We start from the raw sequence: 20,793 nt of genomic DNA on the forward strand, positions 1-20,793 counted from the left end.
ATTTTCTCAGGATTTCCATGTGTTTTTATTTCTTCCCCTCTTTTTTCATACTCTTGCTCACTTCCTGTCTTTCAACCACCTTATGGTCTTCCCTTTTACTTGGACTAGATTCTTCTCTGCAGTAATTAGCAGAGGTGTATGGTTTTCTTACTCCCTTCCCCATTTCTTCCCTTTCCTCTCCCACAGACACTAAATTTAGTTGCCTTATTATCACAAATGCTCCTTGACTTCTTTCCCCTGCACGGTGGTGGTGAACAGAACCAGGTCTCTTACCCCTATTATGGAAATCAGAGAAGGGGTTGCATACTCGTAACCCAAGCACTTCTGAAAGGTCCTTCCGCCTCCCCATGAACCATGTGTGTCAAAGCACGCTATTTGTCCACTTGTGCAAAAACTGAGACCACTCTGAGCATGGCAACCTAGGAACTCAGTAGTCGGGGAGGGGAGAATGAGGCGTAGCTCATGTTTGGGTTCTTTTCCTAAGTGGATGTTTCGTTGTTTATATGGAAGCTTGAGCAGTCTTTGAATCCTAACAAGATCTTTCATATAGCATTCATCCCACCTTTTTTGGAGAAGGTGAAACTGCTTTCATTTCTAACATAGTTATCTGTCCCCTAACTTCTTTGAGAGGAGGAAGAGAGGCAAGTCACCTATCTCCATGCAAGCCAATTCGGTCACAGTGAGGATAAATACATTGTTCCAGGGCTCCTGGGAAGTCAGCAGAATGGCTAGGAGGGACACTTTTGCCTTATTTACCTGCTGGGGACATGAGGCTCCTACTGCTCACAGGCTTTCCTGAGGGTGTGGCAGGAGGGGCCTGCATTCTTGTCCCTATTGTTCTGTGCTGTTTACTTGCAGGATGTGTAAGCACAGCGTGTAGTGTAATACCAGATGTTCTACGTGAGAGGAACTTCATAACTCACACACACACACACACACACACACACACACAAGCGTGCTTTTTTCTAATGGCACCCAGCCCCTTCCATTGAGCACAACAATGTAAAGCTGCCTCCCAAATCACTACCAATTCCCTCACTCCTAAAGGAGGTACTGCCGGTCCTTTGGTATTTTTGGCTTTTAGCTAAAGAACACATGTGGATGTCTAGTGAAAGCATCATGTGCATTCTTATTTTTTAGATGGTTCCAATCAAAGTGGCCCAGATGGGTTCCGGATCATCTAAAAGCCACAGGCTCGCTGGCCTGGATTTCAAGGCCTCCACGCACTGACAGGGACTCCACATTCAACCTCCCTCCCCACCCACCCAGCTGGTACCCTTTCTCCTGGATGGGCAAGCTGGCTCTCTCCGCCACAGACACTGTGCTCATCCTGCTCATTTAGGTTTCCCCTCCTGGAAGATCCAAACCCTGGCTGAGCTCACTGACTTATCCTTGTCTACACCAGCAGGAGGCATGGCTTCCGTACCATGACTGCAGCACTTAAGGAGTGTGTGTGAGTGTGTGAGTCTGAGTGTGCGTATGCGTGTTTACGGGTCCTGTCCCCACACCCATCTACAAGATTCCTGAGGGCAGGAAGGGAACGCTGCCTAGAGTTTTCTAAATTCCCTTTGGGGCCTAGGAATGGATGTGGACGGAGTGATTTGAACTGTAATTTCTCTTAAGAGCAGTCTCTTTGGTTTTCGTTTCTAATGGGCTCAGTTCCTTTTTCTACTCAGCCACGTGTGATCAATGCATTGAACTGACTGCATCAAGCAGAGAACAAGGCCTTATGTTCCCTGGGCTGTCTCTGCTGGGGAGGTGGGCGCTATGGGTCTCAGTTTGTGCTGTGCCAGGTGAGTGGTGACCCACTCACCGTTGCTGAAAGGCCTTCTGGCCCATCTCTCTGGCAGCTCTCTTCACCTCCTCGGGAACCGCGTCCTTCTCAGCCTCCGACACCTGGTACACGGTATGGCCTGCGTCCAGCCGGTATGGACCTCCTTTGCCGCCCAGACCTGCGGTGTCTCTTCCTCCTGGAAGGAAACCGTGAAAATCCAGGTGGTAAGTCTGATCCAGGCCACAAGACAAAAGTCAGATCATGGCTTGAAAGCCATCCCGTGAAGCATGTTAACTGTACCTAATTAGTAATTAAATATTCAAATGACCTTCTTCTGGAAACAAAGGGTACCCCCCTGTTTAGGTGCCTTTTCTCTTCTCCATCCGCCAAAGTTTACCCATATTCCAAGGGTCAGTCCAAATCCCAAGACACCTCATCTGATAACTCTACCTCATAGGGATCACTCCTGGCCACTATTTACTACCCTTTAATATTTATTTTTTTCTTTTCTCACCAACCATATGATGGGTGGGATTATATCTTATATATTTTTATACCTTTGTACCTATAAGAGTGGCTTGAACTCCATGGATAACTCGGTACATATTTGTTAATTAAATGAGCAACACTCCTCGTCCCTCACATGTTACCTTATTTTTCCCTAAAATAAGAGAAAGACAGAGAGGATAGAGGATACAGTCAGCTTTGGGTACTGTCAGTTTCAGAACAGTTTTTCCAATATAAACCCAAGTCTGCATGCTTGTAAGTGTACACTGTGCAATACTGCGTAAACTGTTTATGTTGTAAATATAAATTAAATGCCTGGAAGACCAGGTGAGGACCTTGGCTAGCTAGAGAAAGCTTGCCTTATCTCAATACATTCAAATTATTTTAAAATACTGTGTTGACCCCCAAAATACATATATTGGCTAGATTTGGCCCCTGGGCTACCAGTTTATTACCTCTTCTTTATAATGATTAAAATATTAGCAATCAGTTTCTTTCATTCATGCACACATAACTTGGGCACTTAGAAGAGAACTCAACATCGGAGAGAAAGTATCGTATCATATCATATCGTATACTAGTGTTATATAGCAGAGCATCGTACAGTTAAACTGGACTGCGTGAGTTTGCATCCTGCTCCCATACACTATGTGTGTGTCCTTGAAGGAAGTTCCTGAACTTCTCTGTGTCTCAGTCTCCTCAGCTGTAAAATGGAGATACTAATATGATTTACTTCTTGGCACTGTCATGAGGCTACGATGCTTAGAACAGTATCTGGTGCAAAATAAGAACTACCATGATTATTTAGACAACTTCCGGTCACAGAATGAGAATGAGGTCATTTCTAAGTTGCATAAAGTGGAAATTTTGAAAGCTTTTAGGTTTTGGTTAAATGATGTTACATTTATCTTTTCTCCCTTGGAGCCTTAATTGGTGTAATAAACTAAAAGTAAAACTCAGTATGCACTGCTTCCCTTACCAGGGTCCAGGCAGGTCACTTCCTTTTGGGAAATACCACGAGAACAACCTATTAATGATCATATGTTTACCCTTCGATTTGAGCACATCTGATTTCACTCTTATTTAGAAATTGGGGGTGGAAAATTCCTTCTTAGACGTGTGTGATTCCTGGCTCTCACTCAGGGACAGCCTGGAGGCAAAGAGGACCAGGAACTGGACAATGACAATGAGCTCCAGAGGCAGAAAAGCTGTTTCTGTGACCCGATTCCCTTCCTGTAGGAAGTTCTTCTTAGGCATGGGTGGGTCACAGATTCGAGTGGAACACTTCCTGGGTGCTGAGGTAACATCAGTCTTGGTGAAGAGGAAAGTACCCACAACTGTTCAGAGGCTGGTATGAGCGAGGCTCAGCATGAGTCACAGGAACCCTCGGGAAGGTTGCACCAGGGTGAAGAGGGCATGAGCGGGGAGCTCTTCATGACCTCTGCTTCTGAGAGCCTTTAATTTGTACTACTTAGGGTGCCTGGGTGGCTCAGATGGTTAAGCGTCTGCCTTTGGCTCAGGTCATGATCCCAGAGTCCTGGGATCGAGCCCCACATCCGGCTGCTGACTCAGCTGAGAGCCTGCTTCTCCCTCTCCCTCGCCCCCTGCTCGTGCTCTCTCTCTCTCTCCCTCTCTCTGTCTCAATGAATAAATAAAAAAAAAATCTTAATTTGTACTACTTAAATGAAAATGCTGGTCAGAGGTTCTAGACTTCAGGGCATAATCTTGAAGCTAATCCTGGACACCCTAAATCAGCTCCGAAGATATGGGAGAACACGCAAGGGAGGTGCTCTGATGATGAAAGAGGGATCAAGTGACTTGGGTCAGACTAAGTTCCACATAGAGAATTCTGAGGGAGAATGACAGACATAAAAAGAATTTGAAGTAAAAAAGATTCGATAGAAAAATAAAGGCCGAGGGAAACAAAAACATCGTCTTCAGTGTGGACAGAGGTGAGCTAGTAGATTCAAATGGAATAAAAAGCGAGACTCTCCGCTCCAGAGTAGTCCACCGCTGGGAAAAACCTACATCTGGCCATCTCGTTCCACAATGCATTCCATATGGATTAAATCTTGCTGGCTTGACACTAATTTCAAGATCAAAGGACATTTCTAAAAATATGCTTTCTTTAAAGCTGATGCTTGATGAATAAACAGAATAGGCAAGAAGTCTCCAGGCCTATTTGATAGCACATTGTCTCAGCACAGAAACCCATTTCCTCCCGAGGCTGTCAAGGCCAAGAGGCACACAACGTCCTCGGGGAAGGTGAAGTACGGAGCTCGTATCAGAGCGGCTCATGGCCGAGATACCATCAGACAATGCCCACACAGTCTGGCCCTATTCCTGCAGCCCAGCAGATGTGTGTGCCCCAGCGGCCGCAGGAAAGAGGAAGACAGCAGTCATGGGAACAATGCTCCTGTCAGGCAGCCAAGAGGAAGGAATGGACCAGAGCCATCAGTTCAAACTGCAGCCCACTCTCTTATCTCAAAACCCTGCATCCTCAACATACTCAGATGGGGAAGGCAAAGCCCATTTCTTTTCCAAGTCGGCTGGTCAAGAAAGAATTTACGATAGATTGCTGGCGTGATCCCAATTTAAAAGAAGGGCTTAACTTTTTTAACGAACACATTCTTCAGACCAGGTCGTGTGCTCAGCACTTTATAATCACAAGTTCATGTAATCCACACCACAACCTTGTCAGGCAGCTAATATTTTCCCCTTTTCCTGATGTGGCAATGCTGGGAGTGTCAAAACTGTCTTTGGTCCCAGGGTGGCAGAGTCTGTGGGACTCCAAATGCCAGTTTTTCCATGTCTTGACGTCATGCCGGGACGCAGGGCAAAAGTACAGAACAGCTGACTAACAGGGGAGGCAGAGAAGGCAAGTGGTCCCTGAGCCTTCTCAGGGGGGTGTGTGGTTTCCGCAGGCTCGGGAAGTCTCAGGACGCTCGACCCAGGAGGATGCCCGTGCTACCAACCTGTTCCGCCAGCCCACGTATTGCCGCCCACATGGGGCATGTTGTCTGGGTCCTCCTTCCCGTGTTTGGGGGAGCTCACGTCTTCACCACTGTCTCTGTTGATTGTAATCTACAAATGAAGAATTGAGACATTATCACTCTCTCATGACCAACACCAGAAACTGCAGGACAGAAAGAAGAATTCTTTTCTCCTAAATCCTTAAGGTATCTTATAACCTCAGGCCACAGGACACAACAGATGCTGTTAGTGTCTGGCAAAGAATTTTATCAGAGTTAACATCCATTTGGTTGGGAAGGAGACATTTAATTTTTTAAAAAATTCCTTAAAAAGAAAAGAAACTAGACTGAGTTACAGTTTCAGAATTTTCCTGGTGCAGATCCTGCCTCAAGCGTTTACACAAGGAACACCACCTACCAGAAGCAGGGAGAGTGGATCTCACCAGAGACCGACACTCTCTAAACGGTTTAAAAGGATCACTGCCCGGCTGTTCCAGCTGAGTAACAGCAGATATACATCTACCTATTTAATTTTTGAAGAAATCCCAGTCTTCTGAGAAATACTTTGTATAAAATATATGGAAAAGAAAAATAGAAAATGTATCTATGTATGCTTCAGTGACAAAGTTATACACACAGACACGAAAGACTGCTTATTTATTTTCCGGACCCTCTCTAATTTTATTATGGTATTTTGTAGCTTTCCTAATTCAGCTTTATTTTAAAACTGGAGTTACCGTTCCTGCAATGGCAAACAGAATAAGCTGCATTTTAGCCCTCCTCTGTGAAAGCCTGTGGCTCACTGGTCCCTAATTTCATTCAGCACAGATTCACCAAAATGACTGGTAATCACCCAAGAATTCCAATCCTACTAAGTTAGTTCAGTAGATATCATTCCACAATAAAAAGAACTCAAAGCAGTCCCACTTCATGAATCCTATGAGCCGGCTGTCAAATGTAATGATTTTCAGGGCAGACCAGATCAAATATTCATTCATAAGTAATACTTATAGATGATGTACTGGAAGGACATCATACGAAGTACCACGGGGCCTACGAAAGCCATAGAGGATTGGTCACTGCTCTCTAACTGCTGAGAATAGAGCAGGGCGCTTGCAGATGGACCAGAAGCCAGATGCCAGATCAGTTTTTAGAGCTGACCCACTCCTTGTTAGTGCCTGGACTTCATTCTGGATGTTGGATTAATGAAGGTAGGCAAGTAATTTGCAGTCTTTGCAAATAAAATGGCTATTAAGAATGAATTCAACATACAGACCAATATCCCTGATGAACACGGATGCAAAAATTCTCACCAAAATACTAGCCAGTAGGATCCAACAGTACATTAAAAGGATTATTCACCATGACCAAGTGGGATTTATCCCTGGGCTGCAAAGTTGGTTCAACATCCGCAAATCACTCAACGTGATAAAATACATTAACAAAAGAAAGAACAAGAATCATATGATCCTCTCAATAGATGCAGAAAAAGCATTTGACAAAGTACAGCATCCTTTCTTGATCAAAACTCTTCAGAGTATAGGCATAGAGGGTACATACCTCAATATCATAAAAGCCATCTATGAAAAACCTACAGCGAATATCATTCTCAATGGGGAAAAACTGAGAGCTTTCCCCCTAACGTCAGGAACGCGGCAGGGATGTCCACTATCACCACTGCTATTCAACATAGTTTTAGAAGTCCTAGCCACAGCAGTCAGACAACAAAAAGAAATAAAAGGCACCCAAATTGGCAAAGAAGAAGTCAAACTCTCACTCTTTGCAGATGATATGATACTTTATGTGGAAAAACCCCAAAGACTCCACCCCAAAACTGCTAGAACTCATACAGGAATTCAGTAAAGTGGCAGGATATAAAATCAATGCACACAAGTCAGTGGCATTCCTATACACCAACAACAAGACAGAAGAAAGAGAAATTAAGGAGTCAATCCCATTTACAATTGCACCCCAAACCATAAGATACCTAGGCATAAATCTAACCAAAGAGGCAAAGGATCTATACTCAGAAAACTATAAAATACTCATGAAAGAAATTGAGGAAGACACAAAGCAATGGAAAAACGTTCCATGCTCATGGATTGGAAGAACAAATATTGTGAAGATGTCAATGCTATCTAGAGCAATCTACACATTCAATGCAATCTTCATCAAAATACCATCCACTTTTTCAAAGAAATGCAACAAATAATCTTAAAATTTGTATGGAACCAGAAAAGACCCCGAATAGCCAGAGGAATGTTGAAAAAGAAAAGCAAAGCTGGCGGCATCACAATTCCGGACTTCCAGCTCTATTACAAAGCTGTCATCATCAAGACAGTATGGTATTGGCACAAAAACAGACACATAGATCAATGGAACAGAATAGAGAGCCCAGAAATGGACCCTCAACTCTATGGTCAACTCATCTTTGACAAAGCAGGAAAGAATGTCTAATGGCAAAAAGACAGTCTCTTCAACAAATGGTGTTGGGAAAACTGGATAGCCACATGCAGAAGAATGAAACTGGACCATTTCCTTACACCACACACAAAAATAGACTCCAAATGGTTGAAAGACCTCAATGTGAGACAGGAGTCCATCAAAATCCTAAAGGAGAACACAGGCAGCAACCTCTTTGACCTCAGCCACAGCAACTTCTTCCTAGAAACATTGCCAAAGGCAAGGGAAGCAAGGGCAAAAATGAACTATTGGGACTTCATCAAGATAAAAAGCTTTTGCAAAGCAAAGGAAACAGTCAACAAAACCAAAAGACAACTGGCAGAATGGGAGAAGATATTTGTAAATGACATATCAGATAAAGGGCTAGTATCCAAAATCTATAAAGAACTTATCAAACGCAACACCCAAAGAACAAAGAATCCAATCAAGAAATGGGCAGAAGACATGAACAGACATTTTTCCAAAAAAGACATCCAAATGGCCAACAGACACATGAAAAAGTGCTCAGTATCGCTCGGCATCAGGGAAATCCAAATCAAAACCTCAATGAGATACCACCTCACACCAGTCAGAACGGCTAAAATTAACAAGTCAGGAAATGACAGATGTTGGCGGGGATGCGGAGAAAGGGGAACCCTCCTACACTGTTGGTGGCAATGCAAGCTGGTGCAGCCACTCTGGAAAACAGTATGCAGGTTCCTCAAAAAGTTGAAAATAGAGCTACCATACGATCCAGCAATTGCACTACTGGGTATTTACCCCGAAGATACAAAAGTAGGGATCCGAAAGGGTACGTGCACCCCGATGTTTATAGCAGCAATGTCCACAATAGCCAAACTGTGGAAAGAGCCAAGATGTCCATCGACAGATGAATGGATAAAGAAGATGTGGTATATATATACAATGGAATATTATGCAGCCATCAAAAGGAATGAGATCTTGCCATTTGCAACAACTTGGATGGAACTGGAAGGTATTATGCTGAGTGAAATAAGTCAAACAGAGAAAGACAGGTATCATATGACCTCACGGATATGAGGAATTCTTAATCTCAGGAAACAAACTGAGGGTTGCTGGAGTAGGGGGTGGGGTGGGAGGGATGGGGTGACTGGGTGATAGACACTGGGGAGGGTATGTGCTCTGGTAAGCGCTGTGAATTGTGCAAGACTGTTGAATCTCAGATCTGTACCTCTGAAGCAAATAATGCGATATATGTTAAGGAAAAAAAAAAGAAGATAGCAGGAGGGGAAGAATGAAGGGGGGAAATCGGAGGGGTAAACAAACCATGAGAGACGATGGACTCTGAAAAACAAACTGAGGGTTCTAAAGGGGAGGGGGGTGGGAGGATGGGTTAGCCTGGTGATGGGTATTGAGGAGGGCACGTTCTGCATGGAGCACTGGGTGTTATGTACAAACAATGAATCATGGAACACTACATCTAAAACTAATGATGTAATGTATGGGGATTAACATAACAATAAAAAAAGAATGAATTCAACATAACTTCCCTTGTCTTTGTCCAGACTAGTTAATTTCAAATGTTGCAACATCATAAAGAGATTTCTGCCAATAGCTTTGGCAACATTAACATAGTTTTGGCCACAATTTTAGCATACTTTAAGAAAATTTAGCAACCAGGACATGACAATTGATATGAATTCCACACACATAATCATGCTCTAAAAATGGGTCAAAATAAATATTTTCTTTTTAAAATTAAGCTATGCAGAATAGCTAGAAACATTTAGAGAACAAATAAACATTTAAAAAAACTTTCCCAGAACTTGTCACCACTTTCTAACTTGTCCAGAGGTAATATAAGAGATAAGCAGTAAATTAAAATATGTATATTGGCTGTAAGAATTCTAGACCAGCACTAACCAATAAAACTTTCTGTGCTGATGGAAATGTTTACATCTGTGGTGTCTAATATGGTAGCTATTTGTCCAGTGTGGCTACTGAGTACTTGAGGACCTGAATTTTAAATTTTATTTAATTAAAATTAAAATTTAAATAACCACACGTGGGTAGTGGCTATTTCACTGGACAGCCCAGCACAAGGACAAGCTTGCCTCAGCCCAGCAGATACTGTTTGGAGCTCTCGGTAGCATCTTATAGATGTTCTCCATGAGAAATGAGAAAAACAAGGAACAGTTAAGAACTGGGATAGGATTTTATTCTGTTGCTAATTTAAGAAATTTTTATAAAAGTTGTAACTACAGTCTAACTGGGTTTTTTTAAAACAAATATAATGGAACTTACTTATGGAGATACATTTACTATAATAAGAATATAAGCTTTTTAGGGGCGCCTGGGTGGCTCAGTCATTAAGCGTCTGCCTTCAGCTCCGGTCATGATCCCGGGGTCCTGGGATCGAGCCTCACATCAGGCTCCCTGCTCAGTGGGAAGCCTGCTTCTCCCTCTCACACTCCCCCTGCTTGTGTTCCCTCTCTTGCTGTGTCTCTGTCAAATAAATAAATAAAAGCTTTAAAAAATATATATAAGCTTTTTAAAAGATGCATTTATTACAATACTGTCACTGCTCAAAACACTTTTGGATTGCTTCTGGAAGGATCTACAGAGTCTGTGACAGATTCTTTAATATTTTTAATGGTGGCAACTATGTGTTAAAACAAAAGTTGATTTTTAATAAACAGCCAAAGGATAGAGTTGATTTCTGGTGTAAACTGTTTGCTAACTTGTTATGTACTCTTTAGCAAGTCAATTAACTTTTCTAGCCCTCAACTTTCTCATCAGGAACTAAGGGGGGTTGAACTAAATGATTTCTACTATTCCAACTAGTGTTGGGATACTCTGATTCCAAATCTGGTAAATAGGGTGATTAAGCTGGGGTTTTAGTCAAAACCAGGTACACTTATATAATAATAAGACTAGTTTGCTTATAAGAGCTGTGACTCTTCTTTTGGCCAATTCTAAAAGATGAAGTTCCAAAAATGGTCTGAACAATGACAGCATTATTGGAATAACTTTTCTGAGCATCATTCCTCACCTTGGGGTGCACGTGGGCATGTGTGCGTGTGTGTGTGTGTGTGTATTCAGGTACGTTGTTTAAAAATAAATAAAAGAACTTCAGAAGAGAAATAGAAAGCGAATTCTTATGTGTCTAGTCACTTTATTTTAATCGAAAATTAGTTATCTTCTTTAGACATTTCCTACAATCCAGATATTCTGGCGTAAGAGAAGAGCCTTTTAAGAACAAATACTAAAAATGATGGCATAAGACAAAAGAAAAAGCCCCTCAAATTGCCCCTCTCAGTGACTTCTGAAATCATGCTCTTGGAGTTGCAAAGACAGCTATAATGGGCCAAGAGGGAGGCAGAAAATTGGCTATGAAACTTCTGGGCAGAAAGGAACTGGCATGTTCTCTGCCGCCTGTGTCTTCCCGGGCCATCTGCTGGGAAACGGCACTGCTCACATTGCCAACAACAAGACAGGCTTACACCAATCCCAAATGGGAGTCTAGAGGTGTTTCAAAATTGACAAATTCTTGACAAAAACAATCACCAGCCCAAACCTGATTTATTCCAGAGAAATATATACCACAAAATTCCAGGACACTTAAAAAAAAAAAGGCATTTTGGGAAGTTTATCTAATTTTGTGTCATTTGATGAATGCCATTGTACTCACAGGAATATATTTCTCTAGCGCATCTGCCAAAGGGTTTTCGAAGGCATTTTTAGGGCATCTCCTACATGAACTGACAATGATTCATAAAAAGTACAAGGCAGGAAGTCTAAGACAGTGCGAGCCAGGACAAAAACTGAAACAGATACTAGGGCAGGCCTATCATTTGAGGAAGCTTGTTTCCTGGGGACAGACAGACATGAGCCACTGGTCATTCTGAAAGCTGATAAACTGCTGAATACTTTGAAGTATGTGTTGAGGATTTGGAATGCATTTCCTTTGAGGGCTGGTTTCACGTAGAAAGAACTTAAGTAAATCATTCCAATTCCTGAAATGGACACTACTATATTCATTTAAATGGATCAAAATTTTCCCTAAGCCACAAATATCATGCACCCTTACAAAAATTGTTTAAGATTTATTTATTTATTTTAGGGAGGCAGGAATAGAGGGAAAGAGAGTCTTAAGCCGATTCTGGGCTGTGTGAAGCCTGATAAGGGGCTCGATCCCACGACCCTGAGATCACCACCTGGGCTGAAACCAAGAGCTGGACACATAACCAACTGTGCCACTGCAGATCCTTACAACTTTTGGTGCAAACTGATGCATGTGCTGAGACTTTTGATGTGTTTCTGATGGCTGACACAATCTATTTCCTTTTAGGTAAGTGTGCTGTAATCCTAAAAACCGTAGTCCCAGAAATCCTCTTACATATGAATTAAAATGGAAAAAACACGGAACTTGTAAAATATAACTCATAAAAATGTTCTGGAGTAAAGCAACCCAAAGTCAGAGCAGGGAAAGGACATGACTCACTAAAACCTTGTAATTCTGGGCAAGGCTCATATATTTTAGGCTCCTCCTCAAGTTCAGGATTTTTAAAAACCATCAGTAAAATGATATAAATAGCCAGAATATAATCCTGGAAGAAAAGTTAGGTCTTGGAGGACAAGAGAGCTGATTCTCATTTTTCAGCTGGAGACTAGGTGTGGTGCAGCAGATATTTCTAGTTGCCCACCCAACATCCATGCCCTCCCCCTCCTCCTCCTTCTTCTTTTTAACAATTTTATTTATTTGAGAGAGAGAGGGAGAGAGAGAGAGCACAAGCAGGGGGAGCAGCAGAGGGAGAGGGAGAAGCATGCTTACCACTAAGTAGGGAGCCCATTGAGGGACTCGATCCCAGGACCCTGGGATCATGACCTGAGCTGAAGGCAGACATTTCACCAACTGAGCCACCCACGCACCCCTGCCTCTTTCTTCTTTCTTCTTTTTAAACAGAAGTCAGATGAATCATTGTTGAGCGGAATTAAGCACAGCAATCCACTGCCTTCTGCCAGTGACTGGTAAAGGGAAAGGGATGTGAGCTGAGATGGAACAGAAGGTCCATGAGAAGGTTTCTGGGAAACGTCTTCCTCCCAGGTAAGAGAAGAGCTTGCTTGCTGCTCTGGATGCACGGCCCTGCTCTCCCCTGCAACACATGCGCACTTGTTGCCTTGGGAAGCACGAGGCTGTGATGCACAGAGAGGCAACCTACATCTGATAACCACGTGGCAATGACACGAAGGTGGCGGAGGGAAGGATGGAGGAACTTATGTCCCCGATGGCACTGTGGAGCTGCTGAAACAGCCCTGGAGTCACTTAACTCTGATCTTCCACATAAGCAAATAATAAATGTCTATATATTTGGAGCCAATTGCATGCAAATTAACAAATTCATGTGTTGAAGGATGAATGACAGGCAGCAGGGCAGAAGCTATTGTCTTGACCTTTTGGAGGATGTCCTATTTCTAACAAGAAGACATTCTTTAAATTTTTTGACATCAAAATTGTCATAATAATAACAGCACAGAAATCCTATTTATTATGGTTGCCTACAATTTTCTTGATTGATTAGCAGCCAAATGAATGAATTTATTCGTTCTCTTATTCAAACATTTCTGTGTATGGTTATGGTACATCTGCTACTCACTGGGACACACAGACACATGGAACAGGATCTTTGCTTCTAGAAGGATACTATATAAAGGGGAACAAAGTCACAGTGTAGGGTGATAGAGGCCATAATAAGGTACTGAGCATACCTGCCTAAAACATATTATTCTCTGAGGTTACTCTTACTCACAGATTAGAAATTTCTTTCACAGATACAATGGAAGTCACATTAATATGTCCCTAGGGATGATGGTCTTTCATATGAAGACAGCTGGTTAAAAAAAAAGCTGACTCTCACCCAGTTTTCATAAATAACATGTAGCTTCTATAATGAAATGCGTGACAAAAATACCTTTGTCCTTAGGTACCTTCTATGTGTTCCAATTTCAATTTCTGGCAAACCATCAAGTATGCAACTCATCTTCAGGTCTTCCCTGGCAGATGGCAACATCTGCTTTCAAATACTCAATGGCCTCCTGCCCTCTTTAATCCCTCTTCATTTTTACAAAGCAGGGAAGGATCTGATTTTTGATCACTAATATTAAAAAGTTACACTGTAGCTGATATTCATTCATGTTAAATCATCAACCCCAAAGGGCATTCACATTGTGTCTTTAACACTAACGGAGAAATCAGGTCTTTCCTTTGTTTGAAAGTCTAGGAATAAGCAAGCAGGCAGAGGTGGCAGCAGGAGCGGATGGGGTAGGGGATGGGGGGAGGGGGCCAGGTCTGTTCCCTGGTCCTGAAGACAAATGCCTGTTGGGGCGATTATCATATTACACGTAAGAAGCAGGTGGTCTATGGTGTGTCTTGTAGCAGCTCTTGCTGTGATGGAGTGGATGGACTCTTCTGGCATCAAAAAGGGTTCCTGTCCTTTCTCGTGGGCTTCTTCACATCAACCAGTAGCCCCTCTCTCCTGATTTGGGCTGGACTCCTTTGCCCACCTCCCCAAACACAACCAAACTCTGTCTTACCCTCTTCTTTTCTGCTTCAATACTCCTAGTATGTGTATGTTGCTTCCTGGCACAAGCGATGTGCTTGGTAAGTATTTTTAAACATTTGAAATGGTAATCTAAAACACCTCCCTTCCTCTATCTGATACGCTGTTCTGGAACACATATCTATATACATCCTCTGTTACTTCTCTGAGTTTACAGTTTCTGACAAAGAACTTTCTCACTGAAATGACCCTCTTCATAAGTCTACTATTACGCAACAAAAATACCCCGCTTGATTAAAATGAAGGACACTTTGAAGATTTCACCGACTTGGGCTAAAAAGGGGGGCAAAGTATCAGTTTATTATTTTACTTTGCATTTTGTTATCTGATAGCAGTAGTTGGCACAGTGGTTTATACATATACCCTTAAACATCATCGATGCTTAATAAATATGTTAAATAAATGTGTGGGAGACTGCTCGCAACAGAATCTGAGTTTAATCCTCTGTGTACGAACTTATCCACAACAGGGGTGCCTGGGTGGCTCAGTCGTTAAGCGTCTGCCTTCGGCTCAGGTCACGATCCCAGGGTCCTGGGATCGAGTCCCGCATCGGGCTCCCTGCTCAGCGGGGAGTCTGCTTCTCCCTCTCCCACTCCCCCTGCTTGTGTTCCCTCTCTCACTGTGTCTCTCTGTCAAATAAATAAATAAAATCTTAAAAACAAAAACAAAAACTTATCCACAATAAGCGGTCAGCTGGGTGTCCGCTAGGACTCTTCCTTGGCTCTTTCCTGTCAGCCCCTAATGGGCAACCAGCACAGCAGGGCCCAGTCGCTGGGCAGCAGATAGCCGGCTCCTAACAGAGGCAGGGAACACATGGCCCTCGTGGCTCTGGGTGCTCTGGGTGTTCTTCCATCCTGACCCTGCTCCTCCCTCTGCTTGACTCTGATCCCTGCAAGGCCTCAGCTCCATTTCTGGCTGCACCTTTCAACTGGGCCTGGGAGGACTCTCTCCCGTGGCCTCCGAGTCTGTGGGCAGTGGCCTCCTTGCTCTCCGACCCAGCTAGAGCTCTTTGAATGGCTGTCCAAAATCAAATTACAAGGCTGCAGAATCCGTCCAGAACAACCTCTTACTTTCCTTAGAGTATTTGTTCTTCTCTTTCTTCTTCTTCGATTCAAACAGAAACAAAAGGCGAAGGAGACTTTTGGAAAACGTGAGACTATGGAAGAGAGAGGACGGGCTCAAGAGGATGTTTCATGGGATAAGAGGCTAAAATTACAAACAAATCTTTAAGGGAAACCGAATGTTATCATCGTGTGTAGGTGAGTGTCAAAAACACATCAAGAAACCACAAATAATTGGCATGGCGACAGTTGACTGGCATGGAAACACTCCCCTCCTGCTGCCGCTTGTGAGCACATTCTACGGCGTTCCCCCAGAAACAGCTGCTAATTAAATTCAGACTGCGGAGGTGGGGCAAACCAGCAGGTCTTGATATATTCTACCCTTTCTATTTTTGCCTCTTTAATTTTCAGCAGCCCTCAAAAGGTTCCCATTCAACAACACCAGTGTCAATTGAAGCCTGGCCATCCGGCTTCCATAGTCAAGGAAAAGATCAGCAATGCATGATTACCTCAACTATAGCAAAGCGTGTGCAGATGCTTCGGTTTTGGTCTGTATGAGGTGGCCCTGGCGAGAGATAGCTACTGCCATGTACTCTGATCATTATTGCCGCTAAACGATCTCTTGTGACGTTTCCTGGCCAGGTGATTTCAGTCGTAGACTCAACTTTTGTGTTCTAAGACATAAAACCTATTTGGTAATTTTTAAAGCTGTCGTGCTTTCCGTGTCAACAGAATTCTCTGAGGTGTTGTGTAGCTAAGGAAAAGGAAGGATGGGTAGAAAAGCCATCCGTACCACGAGAGTGGGCAGAAGCAACAGAGGCTTTTAATAGGACCCAGGTTCTAAAAGTTCTTGGAAGCACTGATCGCAACCCCACGCAAATGCACTTAACATAGGCATTCTCTGAAAATAGGAACGCTAAGTGCATCAGTGCTGGACAGGTCCTTACGGCATACTTCCTAGGGAGTATCACACACTGGCAACTGGTTCCCCATTTTCTGTGTTTTCGCTGACGTCACATTCCGCCGCTGGCTATCCTTTCTTCCAGTTATCCTTCATACAATGGTTGGTTCATCATCTCAGGCCATAATCATGTTTATAACGTATTGCCTACTGATGTTTGAGCTGTGCTTCCTTAACCATTTCCCCAGGCACATGGAGCTCTTGTAAAACCTGTGTTGTAACATCCAGCAGCACGGTCTTCCTAAACAGGACCAGTGTTCTCACACACTTCTGACAGCCACTATGGGTCGGAGAATGCATAGTAATGGCATAAAGAGAGGCCAGAGAGAAATAAGCTAGATGCACTGCATACACACACACCTTAGGATAGAGCGGTGCGTTGCTCATTAGCTGAGCACTTCTGGTTTGGTGCTCCCAGGCTCACGGTGTGAGGGAGTGCTCCCGGCTGCTGCACTGGCTCAGATGGGCTGAGAGTGTACGTGGGCACAATATGCATGTTAAGTGACTGTGATGTACACTTTTGTTATAGTACCTTTACATATGTGTATACACATACGCACACATGTTTAAAAGAAAATGTTTCTTTAAGTGATAAATAGCATTGCAGTGAATCCGTGAACCCCTACAGGGGACATGCTGGAATATGTGGCCAGATAGGCACACTGGTATGGATTCTATGCTGCGAACATCCAGAGGGCAGGGCTAGGTCATAGCATCTTTGTGTCACCTTCGGCGCCTGGCACAGCCTCTACGGTCATTTCAAAGCTGCAGGATGGCTCCACAAGATATTCTTGTGGTATACATGCCACACGAATATCTAAAAACCTGATAATCGCTCTCCTGGGACTTAAGGAGGCAGGTTGCAAAGCAGGAACTTTGGGGTAGGAGAAAAGAATACTACTGGATCTTGCTTTTTGTGAAACATTCTTCTAACTTTACTTGTGCCTACTATGTGAGCAACGGATTAAGACCACCAAACACCAATGGGTAAAACTTTCTAATGAAATTTGGGCATAGTTATATGATGCAAATTACGTTATGTATCATGGATACTGAGCTACATAGTAATTAGATACAAACAAATGATTCCTAGTAATGACTATAATTAATTAGGGGCTTATATAATCAAACACAAGTGAGTTTGTCATCTTCTCCTTTGTGTTAGTTTTCCAGTTTTTTTTAACGGTTTCCATTTACACCCCGAAACTCATACTCCCCCAAAGACAAAAGGATGCCATCCCAGCAAGTTCCCTCTGTGCTTGCCTCCTGAGGTTCCCTCTCTCCCTGCACCTTGCTCTGTGGCCTGGATCTGAGGATTCTCCCAGCAGCTCCAATTCTTGTGAAGCCTGGAGGTCAAGGGCAGGAGGCAGCACGGACTCGGGGCATGAAGTTGTGTGTTTCTAGGAGTGCCACGACAGGGTCATGGGCAATAAAGGGGATCGCCCAGGAGGGAGAAGAGAGAGCACACTCCAAAGAGACTCTAACCCAGGGCCTCGGGGCTGACCTGGGGTGAGTGGGGGGGGGGGCAGCCAATCCTTCCTCTGTGCCCTCCCGGGGCTGGTACTGTCTTCTATTCATGACAGTAATTCTTCATGATACTTAGGAATGTTTTCTTGTCGGTCTCCTTCATCATTGTATTCCCGGTCCCCATGCAGCGTGCCGTTCTATGTGTGGTTATGCGAGGTCGCTTAACAGAACCCTGGCTTTAAGAAGTGTATTTATACCCTGCTTTTGACTTACTTTAACAGGGTTTAATGTCATTTTTCGGGGATGAGTCAGTTTAATGTAGAGAGTAAGTTTAATGTTGAGGCATGTGTAAGAGAGATGTGATATGAAGGAAGGTGCCTGCAAGGAGGTGAGCGGTGTCTGAGGGGATGGGGGTACACCGCCGAGGGAGCGTGGGCTCGGAGCTGAACTGGGATTTCAGCCCCGTGGGGCTCCAAACTCACTCTGTGACACTCGGCAAGTCATTTTAACCTTTTGGGCCTTAGTCTTCTTGTCTTCAAAATGAAAAACCAGATGAAATTCTTTCTAGCTCTATGTTCTTTACTTGGGCCCTTATCTACATTTATCTCGGTTCTAGTTTATGAGAAATATAAGCTGTCACCAGGGATCAATTTGACTAAAACCAGAGTTAAGTGTAAAGAATATTTTGATAGAGTCACATAGCTTTTCTTCAGATGGGTTCACTAAGATTTTTAAATTTAAAAAAAAAATGTTTTTTGAGAGGCAGCTTGATGTCATGGAAAAACCATTTTACTGGGAATTAGAAGGCTGGCTTTTGACCCTGGTTCTGGCACTAAATGGCAAAATGGTTCTGGCTAAAGTTACTTATTTTCTCTTAGCTTTCTTCACCCAGAAAATGAGGAGGTGACTGGCAGAAATGTAATTCAAGTGCATTACGTGGTTATTCTGGTTGATAACATTTTACAGAGTATAATATGGAACCTGAATGCTGGTCTAACCAGAATTCCAGCACAAATTTGTGGGGGGGGGTGGGGGGTGGGGGAAGGAGTGTGTATCACACACCAGGGATAGGGAGGTACAGACTGTGCCTCATGGAGTAGGGATGGGAAAGTGTAAGGGTGCCACACTTGAACTCCCATGGTTGAAGGGAAGAAATAATACTTAAAATGGAAAATCAAGAAGAAACAGAAACATGTAATTGAGAGATAATGGGGGCAAAAAAATAAATCAGCAAAAGGAGTTGAAAGTGTTTGTCTCTGAACTATTTTTCATAACAAGTCTTTTGAAATTTTTTAAAAAAGATTTATTTATTTGAGAGAGAGTGAGCGAGTGAGCAAGGGATGGGGGGGTGCGGGCAGAGGGAGAGGGAGAGACAGTCCCAGGCAGACTCCGTGTTGAGTGTGGAGCTGGACACAGGGCTTGATCTCACGACCCTAAGATCACCACCTAAGCCAAACCAAGAGTCGAACACTTAACTGACTGCACCACCGTGGTGCCCCACGAGTCTTTTGAATTTAATTTTAAAACCATATATAACTTAGATGTACCTTCAATTGCCTCCCTTTCATCCTTTCCTGTCAGACTGCCTCCCTGCCTGTAGTAGTTTTCAGCAAGCACAGACCATCAGTGGGCCCCCCCCCTAGATGCTAAGGATACAAAGACTCCTGACTCAGTCCTGTACCCTGGGGAGTTTTCACCGGCGTGTAGGAGGAGGTGGGTCTGTTCTTATTAATCAGTGCAGAGAGTGGGTGGAGTGCCATGCCAGGGGTAAGCACAGTGTGTCAGTGGAATATACTGAAAGGGCTCCTGAGGCTGGGGGTCAGGACAACTATTGGGGAAAGTTTCCTGGAAGAGGTAATGCCCACGAAGAATCTTGAGGGAAGCGTAAGAGTTGTTCAGTACAGGAGGCTGGAGGCTGGAGATTTCAGGCAGAAAGAACAGCAGTTGGGGTGCTGAATTGAAAAGAAGGGGGTTAAGTGATAGTTGGCATGGGGAGCCCTTTGTCTGTGCTCACACAGCTCTTGCTACAGCACCCAGGAAAATCTACCCGCATAATATATATTCACTGCGGCTTGTGATGATGAAACACCTCATCCTAGAGCCCACCCATGCTGCCAAATCTAAGTAGAATAAACTAATCACTGGCCCATCTGGAAGAGCTACATTCTGGTAGCTTCCATTTTATTTTGGAAGCACAGGACTAGAATATTGTCTGAGAATACGGGAGAGAGTAGCTTGAAGTTTGAGGAAAGTAGAGGCTGTATGAAAGTCACTCTGGAGATAGGCTGAAAAGACTTTTTTTTTTTTAATCTCAAAAAAATTTTAAAATTTCCAAACATGTTCCTTTAAATGGAAGTTTTGTGGAGTATAACCACCTGTTTGGAGATTAAGTATTAGATATGTTGGTTGTGGAAAAAAAGATAAGGAGGCTGGATTAGTGAAATCTACAGCTTTAATTTGGACAAACTGCAAGCATCTGGCCAGGAAGACAGCCATCCTGCAAATGCTACCTTCTAGAAGTTGTTCCTGAATTTCCCCAACAAAGGATGCGTTTATTCCTCCGGCTTCCCGCAGTACTCCTTCTCCACACTGTCCTCTGTGCCCTAACAGTCTGACAACCCATGTATGCCTGTCCACCTGCTGACCTCTTTGGGCACCGTATGGGCAAAAGGCCACAGTCCATAGCTTAACTGTACAGTGGGTCTTTCAATACATGTTTGCAACCTCTGAAATGGTTATGTAATCAAGAGGAAATGTTATCTGAGTTCTACAAATTGGCCTGATGTTGAGGCAGACTCTCATGGCATAACGTGAGGTATCTCTGTAAGAACAAAGGATTTCCAGAAACAGCAACATAACAAATGGGCGGGTCATGGCTTGGAAGCGACGGGCTCTTTACGTGGGTCATGTCGCCGCTCTATTTTACAATTTCAAGAGTCCGAGGTAGTCTAGCAAAGAAAATTCAAGGAAATGAAACAACTCCCTCCCCCCTACTCCTATTCTTCTAAGA

General features: G+C 43.5%; 1 protein-coding gene across 1 annotated transcript in view; it reads right to left on the reverse strand.

Moving 5' to 3' along the window:
* Positions 1-20,793, reverse strand: part of VWA8 (von Willebrand factor A domain containing 8) — a 343,953-nt gene that overhangs the window by 40,875 nt on the left and 282,285 nt on the right. The window contains exons 38-39 of the mRNA XM_021697955.2: positions 5,257-5,365; positions 1,814-1,970 (exon numbers count right to left, since the gene is read on the reverse strand). Of these exons, the coding sequence (XP_021553630.1) occupies positions 1,814-1,970; positions 5,257-5,365 (266 nt within the window). The remainder of the gene's footprint in view (positions 1-1,813; positions 1,971-5,256; positions 5,366-20,793) is intronic.

Source organism: Neomonachus schauinslandi, chromosome 3, assembly GCF_002201575.2.
Source record: "Neomonachus schauinslandi chromosome 3, ASM220157v2, whole genome shotgun sequence".
Classification (NCBI taxonomy): Eukaryota; Metazoa; Chordata; class Mammalia; order Carnivora; family Phocidae; genus Neomonachus; species Neomonachus schauinslandi.